Here is a 16,488-nt window from a genome sequence, read left to right on the forward strand (position 1 = left end):
GCAAAGAGAGCTGATTCAGCAGCATCAGGAACTGGGGTGCACTGCAAAGGGAGCTGATTCAGCAGCATCAGGAACTGGGGTGCGCTGCAAAGAGAGCTGATTCAGCAGCATCAGGAACTGGGATGCACTGCAAAGAGAGCTGATTCAGCAGCACCAGGAACTGGGGTGCGCTGCAAAGGGAGCTGATTCAGCAGCATCAGGAACAGGGGTGCGCTGCAAAGAGAGCTGATTCAGCAGCATCAGGAACTGGGGTGCGCTGCAAAGGGAGCTGATTCAGCAGCATCAGGAACTGGGGTGCGCTGCAAAGAGAGCTGATTCAGCAGCATCAGGAACTGGGGTGCGCTGCAAAGAGAGCTGATTCAGCAGCATCAGGAACTGGGGTGCGCTGCAAAGGGAGCTGATTCAGCAGCATCAGGAACTGGGGTGCACTGCAAAGAGAGCTGATTCAGCAGCATCAGGAACTGGGGTGCACTGCAAAGAGAGCTGATTCAGCAGCATCAGGAACTGGGATGCACTGCAAAGAGAGCTGATTCAGCAGCATCAGGAACTGGGGTGCGCTGCAAAGAGAGCTGATTCAGCAGCATCAGGAACTGGGGTGCGCTGCAAAGAGAGCTGATTCAGCAGCATCAGGAACTGGGGTGCGCTGCAAAGAGAGCTGATTCAGCAGCATCAGGAACTGGGGTGCGCTGCAAAGAGAGCTGATTCAGCAGCATCAGGAACTCGGATGCGCTGCAAAGAGAGCTGATTCAGCAGCACCAGGAACTGGGGTGCGCTGCAAAGGGAGCTGATTCAGCAGCATCAGGAACTGGGGTGCGCTGCAAAGAGAGCTGATTCAGCAGCATCAGGAACTGGGATGCACTGCAAAGAGAGCTGATTCAGCAGCACCAGGAACTGGGGTGCGCTGCAAAGAGAGCTGATTCAGCAGCATCAGGAACTGGGATGCACTGCAAAGAGAGCTGATTCAGCAGCACCAGGAACTGGGGTGCGCTGCAAAGGGAGCTGATTCAGCAGCATCAGGAACTGGGGTGCGCTGCAAAGAGAGCTGATTCAGCAGCATCAGGAACTGGGGTGCGCTGCAAAGGGAGCTGATTCAGCAGCACCAGGAACTGGGGTGCGCTGCAAAGAGAGCTGATTCAGCAGCATCAGGAACTGGGGTGCGCTGCAAAGGGAGCTGATTCAGCAGCATCAGGAACTGGGGTGCGCTGCAAAGAGAGCTGATTCAGCAGCATCAGGAACTGGGATGCACTGCAAAGAGAGCTGATTCAGCAGCACCAGGAACTGGGGTGCGCTGCAAAGGGAGCTGATTCAGCAGCATCAGGAACTGGGGTGCGCTGCAAAGAGAGCTGATTCAGCAGCATCAGGAACTGGGGTGCGCTGCAAAGGGAGCTGATTCAGCAGCATCAGGAACTGGGGTGCGCTGCAAAGAGAGCTGATTCAGCAGCATCAGGAACTGGGGTGCGCTGCAAAGAGAGCTGATTCAGCAGCATCAGGAACTGGGGTGCGCTGCAAAGGGAGCTGATTCAGCAGCATCAGGAACTGGGGTGCACTGCAAAGAGAGCTGATTCAGCAGCATCAGGAACTGGGGTGCACTGCAAAGAGAGCTGATTCAGCAGCATCAGGAACTGGGATGCACTGCAAAGAGAGCTGATTCAGCAGCATCAGGAACTGGGGTGCGCTGCAAAGAGAGCTGATTCAGCAGCATCAGGAACTGGGGTGCGCTGCAAAGAGAGCTGATTCAGCAGCATCAGGAACTGGGGTGCGCTGCAAAGAGAGCTGATTCAGCAGCATCAGGAACTGGGATGCACTGCAAAGAGAGCTGATTCAGCAGCACCAGGAACTGGGGTGCGCTGCAAAGGGAGCTGATTCAGCAGCATCAGGAACTGGGGTGCGCTGCAAAGAGAGCTGATTCAGCAGCATCAGGAACTGGGATGCACTGCAAAGAGAGCTGATTCAGCAGCACCAGGAACTGGGGTGCGCTGCAAAGAGAGCTGATTCAGCAGCATCAGGAACTGGGGTGCGCTGCAAAGGGAGCTGATTCAGCAGCATCAGGAACTGGGGTGCACTGCAAAGAGAGCTGATTCAGCAGCAACCGGAACTGGGGTGCGCTGCAAAGAGAGCTGATTCAGCAGCATCAGGAACTGGGGTGCGCTGCAAAGAGAGCTGATTCAGCAGCATCAGGAACTGGGATGCACTGCAAAGAGAGCTGATTCAGCAGCACCAGGAACTGGGGTGCGCTGCAAAGGGAGCTGATTCAGCAGCACCAGGAACTGGGGTGCGCTGCAAAGAGAGCTGATTCAGCAGCATCAGGAACTGGGGTGTGCTGCAAAGAGAGCTGATTCAGCAGCACCAGGAACTGGGGTGCGCTGCAAAGAGAGCTGATTCAGCAGCACCAGGAACTGGGGTGCGCTGCAAAGGGAGCTGATTCAGCAGCATCAGGAACTGGGGTGCGCTGCAAAGAGAGCTGATTCAGCAGCATCAGGAACTGGGGTGCGCTGCAAAGGGAGCTGATTCAGCAGCACCAGGAACTGGGGTGCGCTGCAAAGAGAGCTGATTCAGCAGCATCAGGAACTGGGGTGCACTGCAAAGAGAGCTGATTCAGCAGCATCAGGAACTGGGATGCACTGCAAAGAGAGCTGATTCAGCAGCATCAGGAACTGGGGTGCGCTGCAAAGAGAGCTGATTCAGCAGCATCAGGAACTGGGGTGCGCTGCAAAGAGAGCTGATTCAGCAGCATCAGGAACTGGGGTGCGCTGCAAAGAGAGCTGATTCAGCAGCATCAGGAACTGGGATGCACTGCAAAGAGAGCTGATTCAGCAGCACCAGGAACTGGGGTGCGCTGCAAAGAGAGCTGATTCAGCAGCATCAGGAACTGGGGTGCGCTGCAAAGAGAGCTGATTCAGCAGCATCAGGAACTGGGATGCACTGCAAAGAGAGCTGATTCAGCAGCACCAGGAACTGGGGTGCGCTGCAAAGAGAGCTGATTCAGCAGCATCAGGAACTGGGGTGCGCTGCAAAGGGAGCTGATTCAGCAGCATCAGGAACTGGGGTGCACTGCAAAGAGAGCTGATTCAGCAGCAACCGGAATTGGGGTGCGCTGCAAAGAGAGCTGATTCAGCAGCATCAGGAACTGGGGTGCGCTGCAAAGAGAGCTGATTCAGCAGCATCAGGAACTGGGATGCACTGCAAAGAGAGCTGATTCAGCAGCACCAGGAACTGGGGTGCGCTGCAAAGGGAGCTGATTCAGCAGCATCAGGAACTGGGGTGCGCTGCAAAGAGAGCTGATTCAGCAGCACCAGGAACTGGGGTGCGCTGCAAAGAGAGCTGATTCAGCAGCACCAGGAACTGGGGTGCGCTGCAAAGAGAGCTGATTCAGCAGCATCAGGAACTGGGGTGCGCTGCAAAGAGAGCTGATTCAGCAGCATCAGGAACTGGGGTGCGCTGCAAAGGGAGCTGATTCAGCAGCATCAGGAACTGGGGTGCGCTGCAAAGGGAGCTGATTCAGCAGCATCAGGAACTGGGGTGCGCTGCAAAGAGAGCTGATTCAGCAGCATCAGGAACTGGGATGCACTGCAAAGAGAGCTGATTCAGCAGCACCAGGAACTGGGGTGCGCTGCAAAGGGAGCTGATTCAGCAGCATCAGGAACTGGGGTGCGCTGCAAAGAGAGCTGATTCAGCAGCATCAGGAACTGGGGTGCGCTGCAAAGGGAGCTGATTCAGCAGCACCAGGAACTGGGGTGCGCTGCAAAGGGAGCTGATTCAGCAGCATCAGGAACTGGGGTGCACTGCAAAGGGAGCTGATTCAGCAGCATCAGGAACTGGGGTGCACTGCAAAGAGAGCTGATTCAGCAGCATCAGGAACTGGGATGCACTGCAAAGAGAGCTGATTCAGCAGCACCAGGAACTGGGGTGCGCTGCAAAGGGAGCTGATTCAGCAGCATCAGGAACTGGGGTGCGCTGCAAAGAGAGCTGATTCAGCAGCATCAGGAACTGGGGTGCGCTGCAAAGGGAGCTGATTCAGCAGCACCAGGAACTGGGGTGCGCTGCAAAGAGAGCTGATTCAGCAGCATCAGGAACTGGGGTGCACTGCAAAGGGAGCTGATTCAGCAGCATCAGGAACTGGGGTGCGCTGCAAAGGGAGCTGATTCAGCAGCATCAGGAACTGGGGTGCACTGCAAAGAGAGCTGATTCAGCAGCATCAGGAACTGGGGTGCACTGCAAAGAGAGCTGATTCAGCAGCATCAGGAACTGGGATGCACTGCAAAGAGAGCTGATTCAGCAGCATCAGGAACTGGGGTGCGCTGCAAAGAGAGCTGATTCAGCAGCATCAGGAACTGGGGTGCGCTGCAAAGAGAGCTGATTCAGCAGCATCAGGAACTGGGATGCACTGCAAAGAGAGCTGATTCAGCAGCATCAGGAACTGGGGTGCGCTGCAAAGGGAGCTGATTCAGCAGCACCAGGAACTGGGGTGCGCTGCAAAGAGAGCTGATTCAGCAGCATCAGGAACTGGGGTGCGCTGCAAAGAGAGCTGATTCAGCAGCATCAGGAACTGGGGTGCGCTGCAAAGAGAGCTGATTCAGCAGCACCAGGAACTGGGGTGCGCTGCAAAGAGAGCTGATTCAGCAGCATCAGGAACTGGGGTGCGCTGCAAAGAGAGCTGATTCAGCAGCATCAGGAACTGGGGTGCGCTGCAAAGGGAGCTGATTCAGCAGCATCAGGAACTGGGGTGCGCTGCAAAGGGAGCTGATTCAGCAGCATCAGGAACTGGGGTGCGCTGCAAAGGGAGCTGATTCAGCAGCATCAGGAACTGGGATGCACTGCAAAGGGAGCTGATTCAGCAGCATCAGGAACTGGGGTGCGCTGCAAAGGGAGCTGATTCAGCAGCATCAGGAACTGGGGTGCACTGCAAAGAGAGCTGATTCAGCAGCAACCGGAACTGGGGTGCGCTGCAAAGAGAGCTGATTCAGCAGCATCAGGAACTGGGGTGCGCTGCAAAGAGAGCTGATTCAGCAGCATCAGGAACTGGGATGCACTGCAAAGAGAGCTGATTCAGCAGCACCAGGAACTGGGGTGCGCTGCAAAGGGAGCTGATTCAGCAGCATCAGGAACTGGGGTGCGCTGCAAAGAGAGCTGATTCAGCAGCATCAGGAACTGGGGTGCGCTGCAAAGAGAGCTGATTCAGCAGCACCAGGAACTGGGGTGCGCTGCAAAGAGAGCTGATTCAGCAGCATCAGGAACTGGGGTGCGCTGCAAAGAGAGCTGATTCAGCAGCATCAGGAACTGGGGTGCGCTGCAAAGGGAGCTGATTCAGCAGCATCAGGAACTGGGGTGCGCTGCAAAGGGAGCTGATTCAGCAGCATCAGGAACTGGGGTGCGCTGCAAAGAGAGCTGATTCAGCAGCATCAGGAACTGGGATGCACTGCAAAGAGAGCTGATTCAGCAGCACCAGGAACTGGGGTGCGCTGCAAAGGGAGCTGATTCAGCAGCATCAGGAACTGGGGTGCGCTGCAAAGAGAGCTGATTCAGCAGCATCAGGAACTGGGGTGCGCTGCAAAGGGAGCTGATTCAGCAGCACCAGGAACTGGGGTGCGCTGCAAAGAGAGCTGATTCAGCAGCATCAGGAACTGGGGTGCACTGCAAAGGGAGCTGATTCAGCAGCATCAGGAACTGGGGTGCACTGCAAAGAGAGCTGATTCAGCAGCATCAGGAACTGGGGTGCACTGCAAAGAGAGCTGATTCAGCAGCACCAGGAACTGGGGTGCGCTGCAAAGGGAGCTGATTCAGCAGCATCAGGAACTGGGGTGCGCTGCAAAGAGAGCTGATTCAGCAGCATCAGGAACTGGGGTGCGCTGCAAAGGGAGCTGATTCAGCAGCACCAGGAACTGGGGTGCGCTGCAAAGAGAGCTGATTCAGCAGCATCAGGAACTGGGGTGCACTGCAAAGGGAGCTGATTCAGCAGCATCAGGAACTGGGGTGCGCTGCAAAGGGAGCTGATTCAGCAGCATCAGGAACTGGGGTGCACTGCAAAGAGAGCTGATTCAGCAGCATCAGGAACTGGGGTGCACTGCAAAGAGAGCTGATTCAGCAGCATCAGGAACTGGGATGCACTGCAAAGAGAGCTGATTCAGCAGCATCAGGAACTGGGGTGCGCTGCAAAGAGAGCTGATTCAGCAGCATCAGGAACTGGGGTGCGCTGCAAAGAGAGCTGATTCAGCAGCATCAGGAACTGGGATGCACTGCAAAGAGAGCTGATTCAGCAGCATCAGGAACTGGGGTGCGCTGCAAAGAGAGCTGATTCAGCAGCATCAGGAACTGGGGTGCGCTGCAAAGAGAGCTGATTCAGCAGCATCAGGAACTGGGGTGCGCTGCAAAGAGAGCTGATTCAGCAGCATCAGGAACTGGGGTGCGCTGCAAAGGGAGCTGATTCAGCAGCATCAGGAACTGGGGTGCGCTGCAAAGAGAGCTGATTCAGCAGCATCAGGAACTGGGGTGCGCTGCAAAGAGAGCTGATTCAGCAGCATCAGGAACTGGGGTGCGCTGCAAAGGGAGCTGATTCAGCAGCATCAGGAACTGGGGTGCGCTGCAAAGAGAGCTGATTCAGCAGCATCAGGAACTGGGGTGCGCTGCAAAGAGAGCTGATTCAGCAGCATCAGGAACTGGGGTGCGCTGCAAAGAGAGCTGATTCAGCAGCATCAGGAACTGGGATGCACTGCAAAGAGAGCTGATTCAGCAGCATCAGGAACTGGGGTGCGCTGCAAAGAGAGCTGATTCAGCAGCATCAGGAACTGGGGTGCGCTGCAAAGAGAGCTGATTCAGCAGCATCAGGAACTGGGATGCGCTGCAAAGAGAGCTGATTCAGCAGCATCAGGAACTGGGGTGCGCTGCAAAGGGAGCTGATTCAGCAGCACCAGGAACTGGGGTGCGCTGCAAAGAGAGCTGATTCAGCAGCATCAGGAACTGGGGTGCACTGCAAAGGGAGCTGATTCAGCAGCATCAGGAACTGGGGTGCGCTGCAAAGGGAGCTGATTCAGCAGCATCAGGAACTGGGGTGCACTGCAAAGAGAGCTGATTCAGCAGCATCAGGAACTGGGGTGCACTGCAAAGAGAGCTGATTCAGCAGCATCAGGAACTGGGATGCACTGCAAAGAGAGCTGATTCAGCAGCATCAGGAACTGGGGTGCGCTGCAAAGAGAGCTGATTCAGCAGCATCAGGAACTGGGGTGCGCTGCAAAGAGAGCTGATTCAGCAGCATCAGGAACTGGGGTGCGCTGCAAAGAGAGCTGATTCAGCAGCATCAGGAACTGGGATGCACTGCAAAGAGAGCTGATTCAGCAGCACCAGGAACTGGGGTGCGCTGCAAAGGGAGCTGATTCAGCAGCATCAGGAACTGGGGTGCGCTGCAAAGAGAGCTGATTCAGCAGCATCAGGAACTGGGATGCACTGCAAAGAGAGCTGATTCAGCAGCATCAGGAACTGGGGTGCGCTGCAAAGAGAGCTGATTCAGCAGCACCAGGAACTGGGGTGCGCTGCAAAGAGAGCTGATTCAGCAGCATCAGGAACTGGGGTGCGCTGCAAAGAGAGCTGATTCAGCAGCATCAGGAACTGGGGTGCGCTGCAAAGGGAGCTGATTCAGCAGCATCAGGAACTGGGGTGCGCTGCAAAGAGAGCTGATTCAGCAGCATCAGGAACTGGGGTGCGCTGCAAAGGGAGCTGATTCAGCAGCATCAGGAACTGGGATGCACTGCAAAGAGAGCTGATTCAGCAGCACCAGGAACTGGGGTGCGCTGCAAAGGGAGCTGATTCAGCAGCATCAGGAACTGGGGTGCGCTGCAAAGAGAGCTGATTCAGCAGCATCAGGAACTGGGGTGCGCTGCAAAGAGAGCTGATTCAGCAGCACCAGGAACTGGGGTGCGCTGCAAAGAGAGCTGATTCAGCAGCATCAGGAACTGGGGTGCGCTGCAAAGAGAGCTGATTCAGCAGCATCAGGAACTGGGGTGCGCTGCAAAGAGAGCTGATTCAGCAGCATCAGGAACTGGGATGCACTGCAAAGAGAGCTGATTCAGCAGCATCAGGAACTGGGGTGCGCTGCAAAGGGAGCTGATTCAGCAGCACCAGGAACTGGGGTGCGCTGCAAAGAGAGCTGATTCAGCAGCATCAGGAACTGGGGTGCGCTGCAAAGGGAGCTGATTCAGCAGCATCAGGAACTGGGGTGCGCTGCAAAGAGAGCTGATTCAGCAGCATCAGGAACTGGGGTGCGCTGCAAAGAGAGCTGATTCAGCAGCATCAGGAACTGGGGTGCGCTGCAAAGGGAGCTGATTCAGCAGCATCAGGAACTGGGGTGCGCTGCAAAGGGAGCTGATTCAGCAGCATCAGGAACTGGGGTGCGCTGCAAAGGGAGCTGATTCAGCAGCATCAGGAACTGGGGTGCGCTGCAAAGAGAGCTGATTCAGCAGCATCAGGAACTGGGGTGCGCTGCAAAGAGAGCTGATTCAGCAGCATCAGGAACTGGGGTGCGCTGCAAAGGGAGCTGATTCAGCAGCATCAGGAACTGGGGTGCGCTGCAAAGAGAGCTGATTCAGCAGCATCAGGAACTGGGGTGCGCTGCAAAGAGAGCTGATTCAGCAGCATCAGGAACTGGGGTGCGCTGCAAAGAGAGCTGATTCAGCAGCACCAGGAACTGGGGTGCGCTGCAAAGGGAGCTGATTCAGCAGCATCAGGAACTGGGGTGCGCTGCAAAGAGAGCTGATTCAGCAGCATCAGGAACTGGGGTGCGCTGCAAAGGGAGCTGATTCAGCAGCATCAGGAACTGGGATGCACTGCAAAGAGAGCTGATTCAGCAGCACCAGGAACTGGGGTGCGCTGCAAAGGGAGCTGATTCAGCAGCATCAGGAACTGGGGTGCGCTGCAAAGGGAGCTGATTCAGCAGCATCAGGAACTGGGGTGCGCTGCAAAGGGAGCTGATTCAGCAGCATCAGGAACTGGGGTGCGCTGCAAAGAGAGCTGATTCAGCAGCATCAGGAACTGGGGTGCGCTGCAAAGGGAGCTGATTCAGCAGCATCAGGAACTGGGGTGCGCTGCAAAGAGAGCTGATTCAGCAGCATCAGGAACTGGGGTGCGCTGCAAAGGGAGCTGATTCAGCAGCATCAGGAACTGGGGTGCGCTGCAAAGGGAGCTGATTCAGCAGCATCAGGAACTGGGGTGCGCTGCAAAGGGAGCTGATTCAGCAGCATCAGGAACTGGGGTGCGCTGCAAAGGGAGCTGATTCAGCAGCACCAGGAACTGGGGTGCGCTGCAAAGAGAGCTGATTCAGCAGCATCAGGAACTGGGGTGCGCTGCAAAGAGAGCTGATTCAGCAGCATCAGGAACTGGGGTGCACTGCAAAGAGAGCTGATTCAGCAGCATCAGGAACTGGGGTGCGCTGCAAAGAGAGCTGATTCAGCAGCATCAGGAACTGGGGTGCGCTGCAAAGAGAGCTGATTCAGCAGCATCAGGAACTGGGATGCACTGCAAAGAGAGCTGATTCAGCAGCATCAGGAACTGGGGTGCGCTGCAAAGAGAGCTGATTCAGCAGCATCAGGAACTGGGATGCACTGCAAAGAGAGCTGATTCAGCAGCATCAGGAACTGGGGTGCGCTGCAAAGAGAGCTGATTCAGCAGCACCAGGAACTGGGGTGCGCTGCAAAGGGAGCTGATTCAGCAGCACCAGGAACTGGGGTGCGCTGCAAAGAGAGCTGATTCAGCAGCACCAGGAACTGGGGTGCGCTGCAAAGGGAGCTGATTCAGCAGCACCAGGAACTGGGGTGCGCTGCAAAGAGAGCTGATTCAGCAGCATCAGGAACTGGGGTGCGCTGCAAAGGGAGCTGATTCAGCAGCATCAGGAACTGGGGTGCGCTGCAAAGAGAGCTGATTCAGCAGCAACCGGAACTGGGGTGCGCTGCAAAGAGAGCTGATTCAGCAGCATCAGGAACTGGGGTGCGCTGCAAAGAGAGCTGATTCAGCAGCATCAGGAACTGGGATGCACTGCAAAGAGAGCTGATTCAGCAGCACCAGGAACTGGGGTGCGCTGCAAAGGGAGCTGATTCAGCAGCATCAGGAACTGGGGTGCGCTGCAAAGAGAGCTGATTCAGCAGCATCAGGAACTGGGGTGCGCTGCAAAGGGAGCTGATTCAGCAGCATCAGGAACTGGGGTGCGCTGCAAAGAGAGCTGATTCAGCAGCATCAGGAACTGGGATGCGCTGCAAAGAGAGCTGATTCAGCAGCATCAGGAACTGGGGTGCGCTGCAAAGAGAGCTGATTCAGCAGCATCAGGAACTGGGGTGCGCTGCAAAGGGAGCTGATTCAGCAGCATCAGGAACTGGGGTGCGCTGCAAAGAGAGCTGATTCAGCAGCACCAGGAACTGGGGTGCGCTGCAAAGGGAGCTGATTCAGCAGCATCAGGAACTGGGGTGCGCTGCAAAGAGAGCTGATTCAGCAGCATCAGGAACTGGGGTGCGCTGCAAAGGGAGCTGATTCAGCAGCATCAGGAACTGGGGTGCGCTGCAAAGAGAGCTGATTCAGCAGCATCAGGAACTGGGGTGCGCTGCAAAGAGAGCTGATTCAGCAGCATCAGGAACTGGGGTGCGCTGCAAAGGGAGCTGATTCAGCAGCATCAGGAACTGGGGTGCGCTGCAAAGGGAGCTGATTCAGCAGCATCAGGAACTGGGGTGCGCTGCAAAGAGAGCTGATTCAGCAGCATCAGGAACTGGGGTGCGCTGCAAAGAGAGCTGATTCAGCAGCATCAGGAACTGGGGTGCGCTGCAAAGAGAGCTGATTCAGCAGCATCAGGAACTGGGGTGCGCTGCAAAGGGAGCTGATTCAGCAGCATCAGGAACTGGGGTGCGCTGCAAAGAGAGCTGATTCAGCAGCATCAGGAACTGGGGTGCGCTGCAAAGGGAGCTGATTCAGCAGCATCAGGAACTGGGGTGCGCTGCAAAGAGAGCTGATTCAGCAGCATCAGGAACTGGGATGCGCTGCAAAGAGAGCTGATTCAGCAGCACCAGGAACTGGGGTGCGCTGCAAAGGGAGCTGATTCAGCAGCATCAGGAACTGGGGTGCGCTGCAAAGGGAGCTGATTCAGCAGCATCAGGAACTGGGGTGCGCTGCAAAGAGAGCTGATTCAGCAGCATCAGGAACTGGGGTGCGCTGCAAAGAGAGCTGATTCAGCAGCATCAGGAACTGGGGTGCGCTGCAAAGGGAGCTGATTCAGCAGCACCAGGAACTGGGGTGCGCTGCAAAGAGAGCTGATTCAGCAGCATCAGGAACTGGGGTGCACTGCAAAGAGAGCTGATTCAGCAGGCCCAAAAACCAGGAACCACCTCCAACTCTAACCATGTCAAAGTTCAGCTCCTCCTTCTGCAGCCAGAGACTGTTGCATGCACAACACTGTATGCAAATGAGCTCCTTCATGTTAGGGCATGTAAACAACGTCAGAAGTCTCAGAACTTCCCTCCTGCTGTCCTCAGGCTGCAGCAGATCCGCCTCCAAAGACTCCCGAGTCTGCGACCCCACAGCCTGCTCTCGTTTTAAATGAAACCCCCTTTGGGGCAGGGACCCCCCAACCCCCCAGTCCTCTCTGAGGCCCCAGACACACCACAGAGGCTGCGTTTCCATGGATGATCTCCGGCCAGCGTCTCCCCCCCGCGCAGCCCAGGAGAGGATCCGGGACAAGGGAGGAATCTCAGCCAGAGACTCAGCAGGCAAAGACGCCTCCAGAGAAAGAGACGAGGTGGTGTCGCGGCTGGAGTATCGGATTGGGACCAGTTAGGGTCACCGTATGGAAAAGGGAATTTCTCCGGGTGCTGCATGCATACAAAGGACACCTGCTGAAATTCCCTTTTCTGTACAACTGCTGAAGATACGGGGCCCCTGTCCTCTTTTCCATAAGGTCACCCTAATTTAGGAAAGGACCCGAGAATAAAACCACCAAGATCACACACCCCTTGGACAAAGCGATGGTACAGCCACACGTGGAATTTTGCGGATAGTTCTGTTCACCGCACCGCAAAAAGGATCCTGCAGAGTTGGCAAAAGTTCAGAAAAGGGCTGGAAGAAACTCCCCTCCGAGGGGGAAAGTGACAGCGCATCCGAGGCTCTTTAGCTCAGTGAAAAGGGAAGGGAAGGGAGGTGGGTCGGAGGGGGATGAGATCACGCAGGGTGCGGAGGGAGCGGAGAGGGGGCATTTCTTACCCCCTCCCATGATACTAGAACCCCACGAAGCCAATTGGTGGGAGATTCAGGACAGAGGAAACCCTTCTTCACACAGCGCAGAGTTTCCACAAGATGTAGTGACGGCCACCAATCTGGATGGCTTTAAGAGGGGGGTGGATAAATTCTTGGAGGAGGAGGCGATCCACTAGTCCTCATGGCTATGTGCTCCCTCCCCCTCCCCCTCCTCCCCTCACTTTCAAAGGCTCCTCCGGGGGCGCCAATCCCTCTGGCAAAGCACCCCATCATCTCCCTTTCCTTGAAGAAGCCATGAGGGTCAGCAGAAGAGGTGGGGGTCCTGGGGGGGTCCCATCCCTCTGACACTCCCCCTCCTTCCTCACTCGCTCCCTGAGCCTCGGGGGCTTCCTGGATCCCTCTTGCCCCCTTTCTCTCCACAGAGTCTTTGGGCTTAAGGGGGTCTCTGCTGCCCCATTGGGATGGTGGGGAGCAGAAGGGGTCTCTCCCTTTCGCTCGCTCTCTCGCTCTCTCTCCCCAAGCCCCCACTTCCCCCTCCCCTCCCCTCCCTTCTCCTCACCTGGTGGGGGCTTCTTCCCTCCTCCACTTCCAGGGACCACGGAGGGCCCCATCAGCAGCACCATCATCACTGGGAGAAGGGAAGCCCTCGCCATGGCTGCTGCCCCAGAAGTCCAGGGACAGAGAAATCTGTTTCCAGCCCCAGAAGAGAAACTTTTGAGTCTGTTAAAGCAAGGGGTTGGGGGGGGGGGGCACGGCACTATTTCTGCAAAGTCCCAGAGACGCAGCTTCGCCGGGGCACAGAGAAGCACCAGTGAGAATTCACCGTTCAGCAGCGTCATCAGTCTCCAGGCAGAAGATCCCCTGGCTTGTGCCGATGGAGGAGAGAGGTTTCGACTGCAAGAGAAGGCAGAGGAAGCTCTAGGTGTGTGTGTGTGGAGAGGGGGGGGGGGGAGGATGCATTAAAGAGCTCCCCCCCCCGTTCCTCCTTCCGCCAGGCTTAGTGGGCTGCAGCCTCCTCACCTGGGATGGGGGAGGGGAGGCAACGAGTGGGGTCCTGGGCCCAAGGCTCTTCAACATTGTTATTAATGATTTGGACGAGGAGGTGCAGGGAACGCTTGTCAAATTTGCAGATGACACCAAATTGGGTGGGATAGCTAATACCCTGGAAGACAGAAACAACCTTCAAAGTGATCTTGATAGGCTGGAGTGCTGGGCTGAAAACAACAGAATGAAATTTAATAGGGATAAATGCCAAGTTCTACATTTAGGAAATAGAAACCAAATGCACAGTTACAAGATGGGGGATACTTGGCTCAGCAATACTACAAACGAGAAGGATCTTGGAACGGTTGTAGATCGCAAGCTGAATAGGAGCCAACAGTGCGATATGGCTGCAAGAAAGGCCAATGCTATTTTGGGCTGCATTAATAGAAGTATAGCTTCCAAATCACGTGAGGTTCTGGTTCCTCTCTATTAGGCCCTGGTTAGGCCTCATCTAGAGTATTGCGTCCAGTTCTGGGCTCCACAAGTCAAGAAGGATGCAGACAAGCTGGAGCGTGTTCAGAGGAGGGCAACCAGGATGATCAGGGGTCTGGAAACAAAACCCTATGAAGAGAGACTGAAAGAACTGGGCATGTTTAGCCTGGAGAAGAGAAGATTGAGGGGAGACATGAGAGCCCTCTTCAAATACTTAAAAGGTTGTCACACAGAGGAGGGCCAGGATCTCTTCTTGATCCTCCCAGTGTGCAGGACACGGAATAACGGGCTCAAGTTAAAGGAAGCCAGATTCCAGCTGGACATCAGGAAAAACTTCCTGACTGTTAGAGCAGTGCGACAATGGAATCAGTTACCTAGGGAGGTTGTGGGCTCTCCCACACTAGAGGCCTTCAAGACGCAGCTGGACAAGCATCTGTCAGGGATGCTTTAGGGTGGATTCCTGCATTGAGCAGGGGGTTGGACTCCATGGCCTCTACAGGCCTCTTCAGGACTCAGCAGTGGAAGGAGGAGCCCCCTGAAAGACCCCCCTCCCCAGCCCACCCTAGAGCCTTTTGGGAGGGGGGTCCCTGCCAGGGGTCTGCTGGGAACAGACTCACAAAGTCACCCAAGAGCCCAAGTCAGGAGAAGATGCTGGGTGGGTGGGTTTGGTTGCCCAGAGAGGGAGGGCTCCCTGGGGCCCCTTAGGGCGGAAGAGCATTCACTGGTGGTGGTGGTGGGAGATCATTGCTCTCCAGGGTCGAACATTCATTTATTGCTTCCAGTCTGCTCTATATCAGAGGTCCCCAACCTTTTTGGAGCCCATGGGCCCATTGGGGCATTGCAGTAACTGCTGTGGGTAGCTGATCAGTGCATCGCCGCCTGGGCGTCTACCTGCCACCTCTCTGGATCTCAGGGCGGGTCTTATGATGCAAGAACGATGTTTGCTTCATGTCTCTCGGACGCTGCAACATCTCTTCAGTACGGAGTTGTCTAACTGGGCAGATTGCTGTCCTAACAGAACCTAGGAAGCTGCTGTTTACTGAGTCAGACCGTGGCTCCGTCTAGCCCAGTATTGTCAACACGGACTGGCAGCAAGGGCTCTCCAGGGATTCAGGCAGGGATATCTCCAGCCCTACCTGGAGAAGGGGACTGAAGCTGGGGCCTTCTGCATGCAAAGCCTGTACTCCGTCACACTCCGCTACGGCCCCTCCCCAAACTCCGGCCCCCGAATGGTGGAGTGATGTAGTTCTAGCGGGACGCAATGTCCCTGCAATGCAGCATATGCTTTGGCCATGTCCAGTAGCTGCTACTTCTGGGAGGAGGTTATTACACAGATAAAGGTTGTACTGGAAAAGCCCTTGATATTCACTGATGGACCTGGTCTGTTAGACTATTTACCTGGTTCATGGAAATTGACAAGGGGTCAGCGCACTCTTTCGACAGGTAAAAGCCTGATGGAGGAGGAACCCCCCCACTCCGACAATGCAATGGATTGAGGACCTTCCAAGGCTTTCGGGATTTGGAAAGTGGGCCAAGATATGCTATCTTCAAATGGATACTTATTTGGATTTTTGGCCCAGTTTTCTTAAAATCCATGTATAATTGCTAGAAGCCGGTATGCCTTTCACACTCATCGATGTAGGTGTATTATGAAAATGGGGGGAAATAATTAAAAGTGATGGTCACCTATTTGGTTATATGCTACGTGATGGTTATGTGCCACCTCCAGTATCTGAGGCAGTAAGCCTGTGTGCACCAGTTGATGGGGAACATGGGTGGGAGGGTGTCGCACCGTGTCTGGGTTTCTTGGTCCCTGGTCAACAGCTGGTCGGCCCCTGTGTGAACAGAGTGCTGGACTGGATGGGCCCTTGGTCGGATCCAGCCTAAAGGCTCTTCTTATGTTCTTATGTTTAAAAGATTTTGGGGGGCCCAAAAGGTATCATGTTTGGGACCCATTCGTAGGCACCATTGGGGGGTGCCATGTTTATTTATTTATACTTATTGCATTTATAAGCTTGCATAGCTGAAGCTCTCTGGGCGGTTTACAAAAGTTAAAAACAGTGAACATTAAAAAGTATACAAAATTTAAAACTATCAAAAATATGAAAACAACAGTATAAACCATCTGAGCCCTCCAGGATAGAACAGAGACGTGGGGCAGCCCCTCCCCAAAGTGCAACACATGGGCAGGAGAGAGGGGGGAGGGGTCTGGCTTCAGGAGCCTCCCCTGCTTTGCTTTGCCAGGGGTCTGAGGAGGAAGGGTCTCTCCTGGCTCCCTCCAATGGACCACAGCTGGGCGTCCAGAGTCCATCTCCTCTTTGGGCGCATCGCTGGGACTCTTCCACCCAGCAACTGCCTGGTCAGCACAAAGGGCCTTTTCTCATTGGCTGAGCTCGGCTGGGCTGCTTCAGAGCCACCCCACAGCAACCCCTGTGGGGCCAGGACTGGGCTGAATTGGACAGCTCCTGCCCCACTGCCTCCAGAGTCTCCTCCTGGACCCAGGTCTCCACGTCTGCCTTTGACTAGGATGCCCTGGCTGCCAGCCAGCCAGCCAGCCAGCCTTCCTCTTCCTCCTCCTCCTCCTCCTCCTCCTGTGTAATGCCAGTCTTCACTCCCCAACACATTCCCATTTGGAGCAACACATCAGGTGTGGAGATGAAGTTCCCGTCTCTTCCTGGGACAAGAATATTGCTCCAGACACAGACCTGCCGCTTCCTCAGAGTAGACCTCCACGGGACAGGGGCTCCAACCCTCAGACCTCCCCACCATTCCCCAGAGACAAATCCTGCTGGGCTC

The 16,488-nt window shown here is 55.5% G+C and overlaps 2 protein-coding genes across 3 annotated transcripts in view; both read right to left on the minus strand.

Annotated features, from left to right (window-relative positions):
• LOC134396453 (H-2 class II histocompatibility antigen, E-S beta chain-like) overlaps positions 1–12,922 on the minus strand; it is a 79,517-nt gene extending 66,595 nt beyond the window's left edge. The window contains exon 1 of the mRNA XM_063122957.1: positions 12,776–12,922. Coding sequence (XP_062979027.1) covers positions 12,776–12,869 — 94 coding nt within the window. The 5' untranslated portion in view covers positions 12,870–12,922. The remainder of the gene's footprint in view (positions 1–12,775) is intronic.
• LOC134396460 (H-2 class II histocompatibility antigen, E-S beta chain-like) overlaps positions 1–16,488 on the minus strand; it is a 63,835-nt gene that overhangs the window by 28,094 nt on the left and 19,253 nt on the right. The gene's annotated exons all lie outside the window — the stretch shown is intronic.

Source organism: Elgaria multicarinata, chromosome 3 (genome assembly GCF_023053635.1).
Source record: "Elgaria multicarinata webbii isolate HBS135686 ecotype San Diego chromosome 3, rElgMul1.1.pri, whole genome shotgun sequence".
NCBI classification, from domain to species: domain Eukaryota; kingdom Metazoa; phylum Chordata; class Lepidosauria; order Squamata; family Anguidae; genus Elgaria; species Elgaria multicarinata.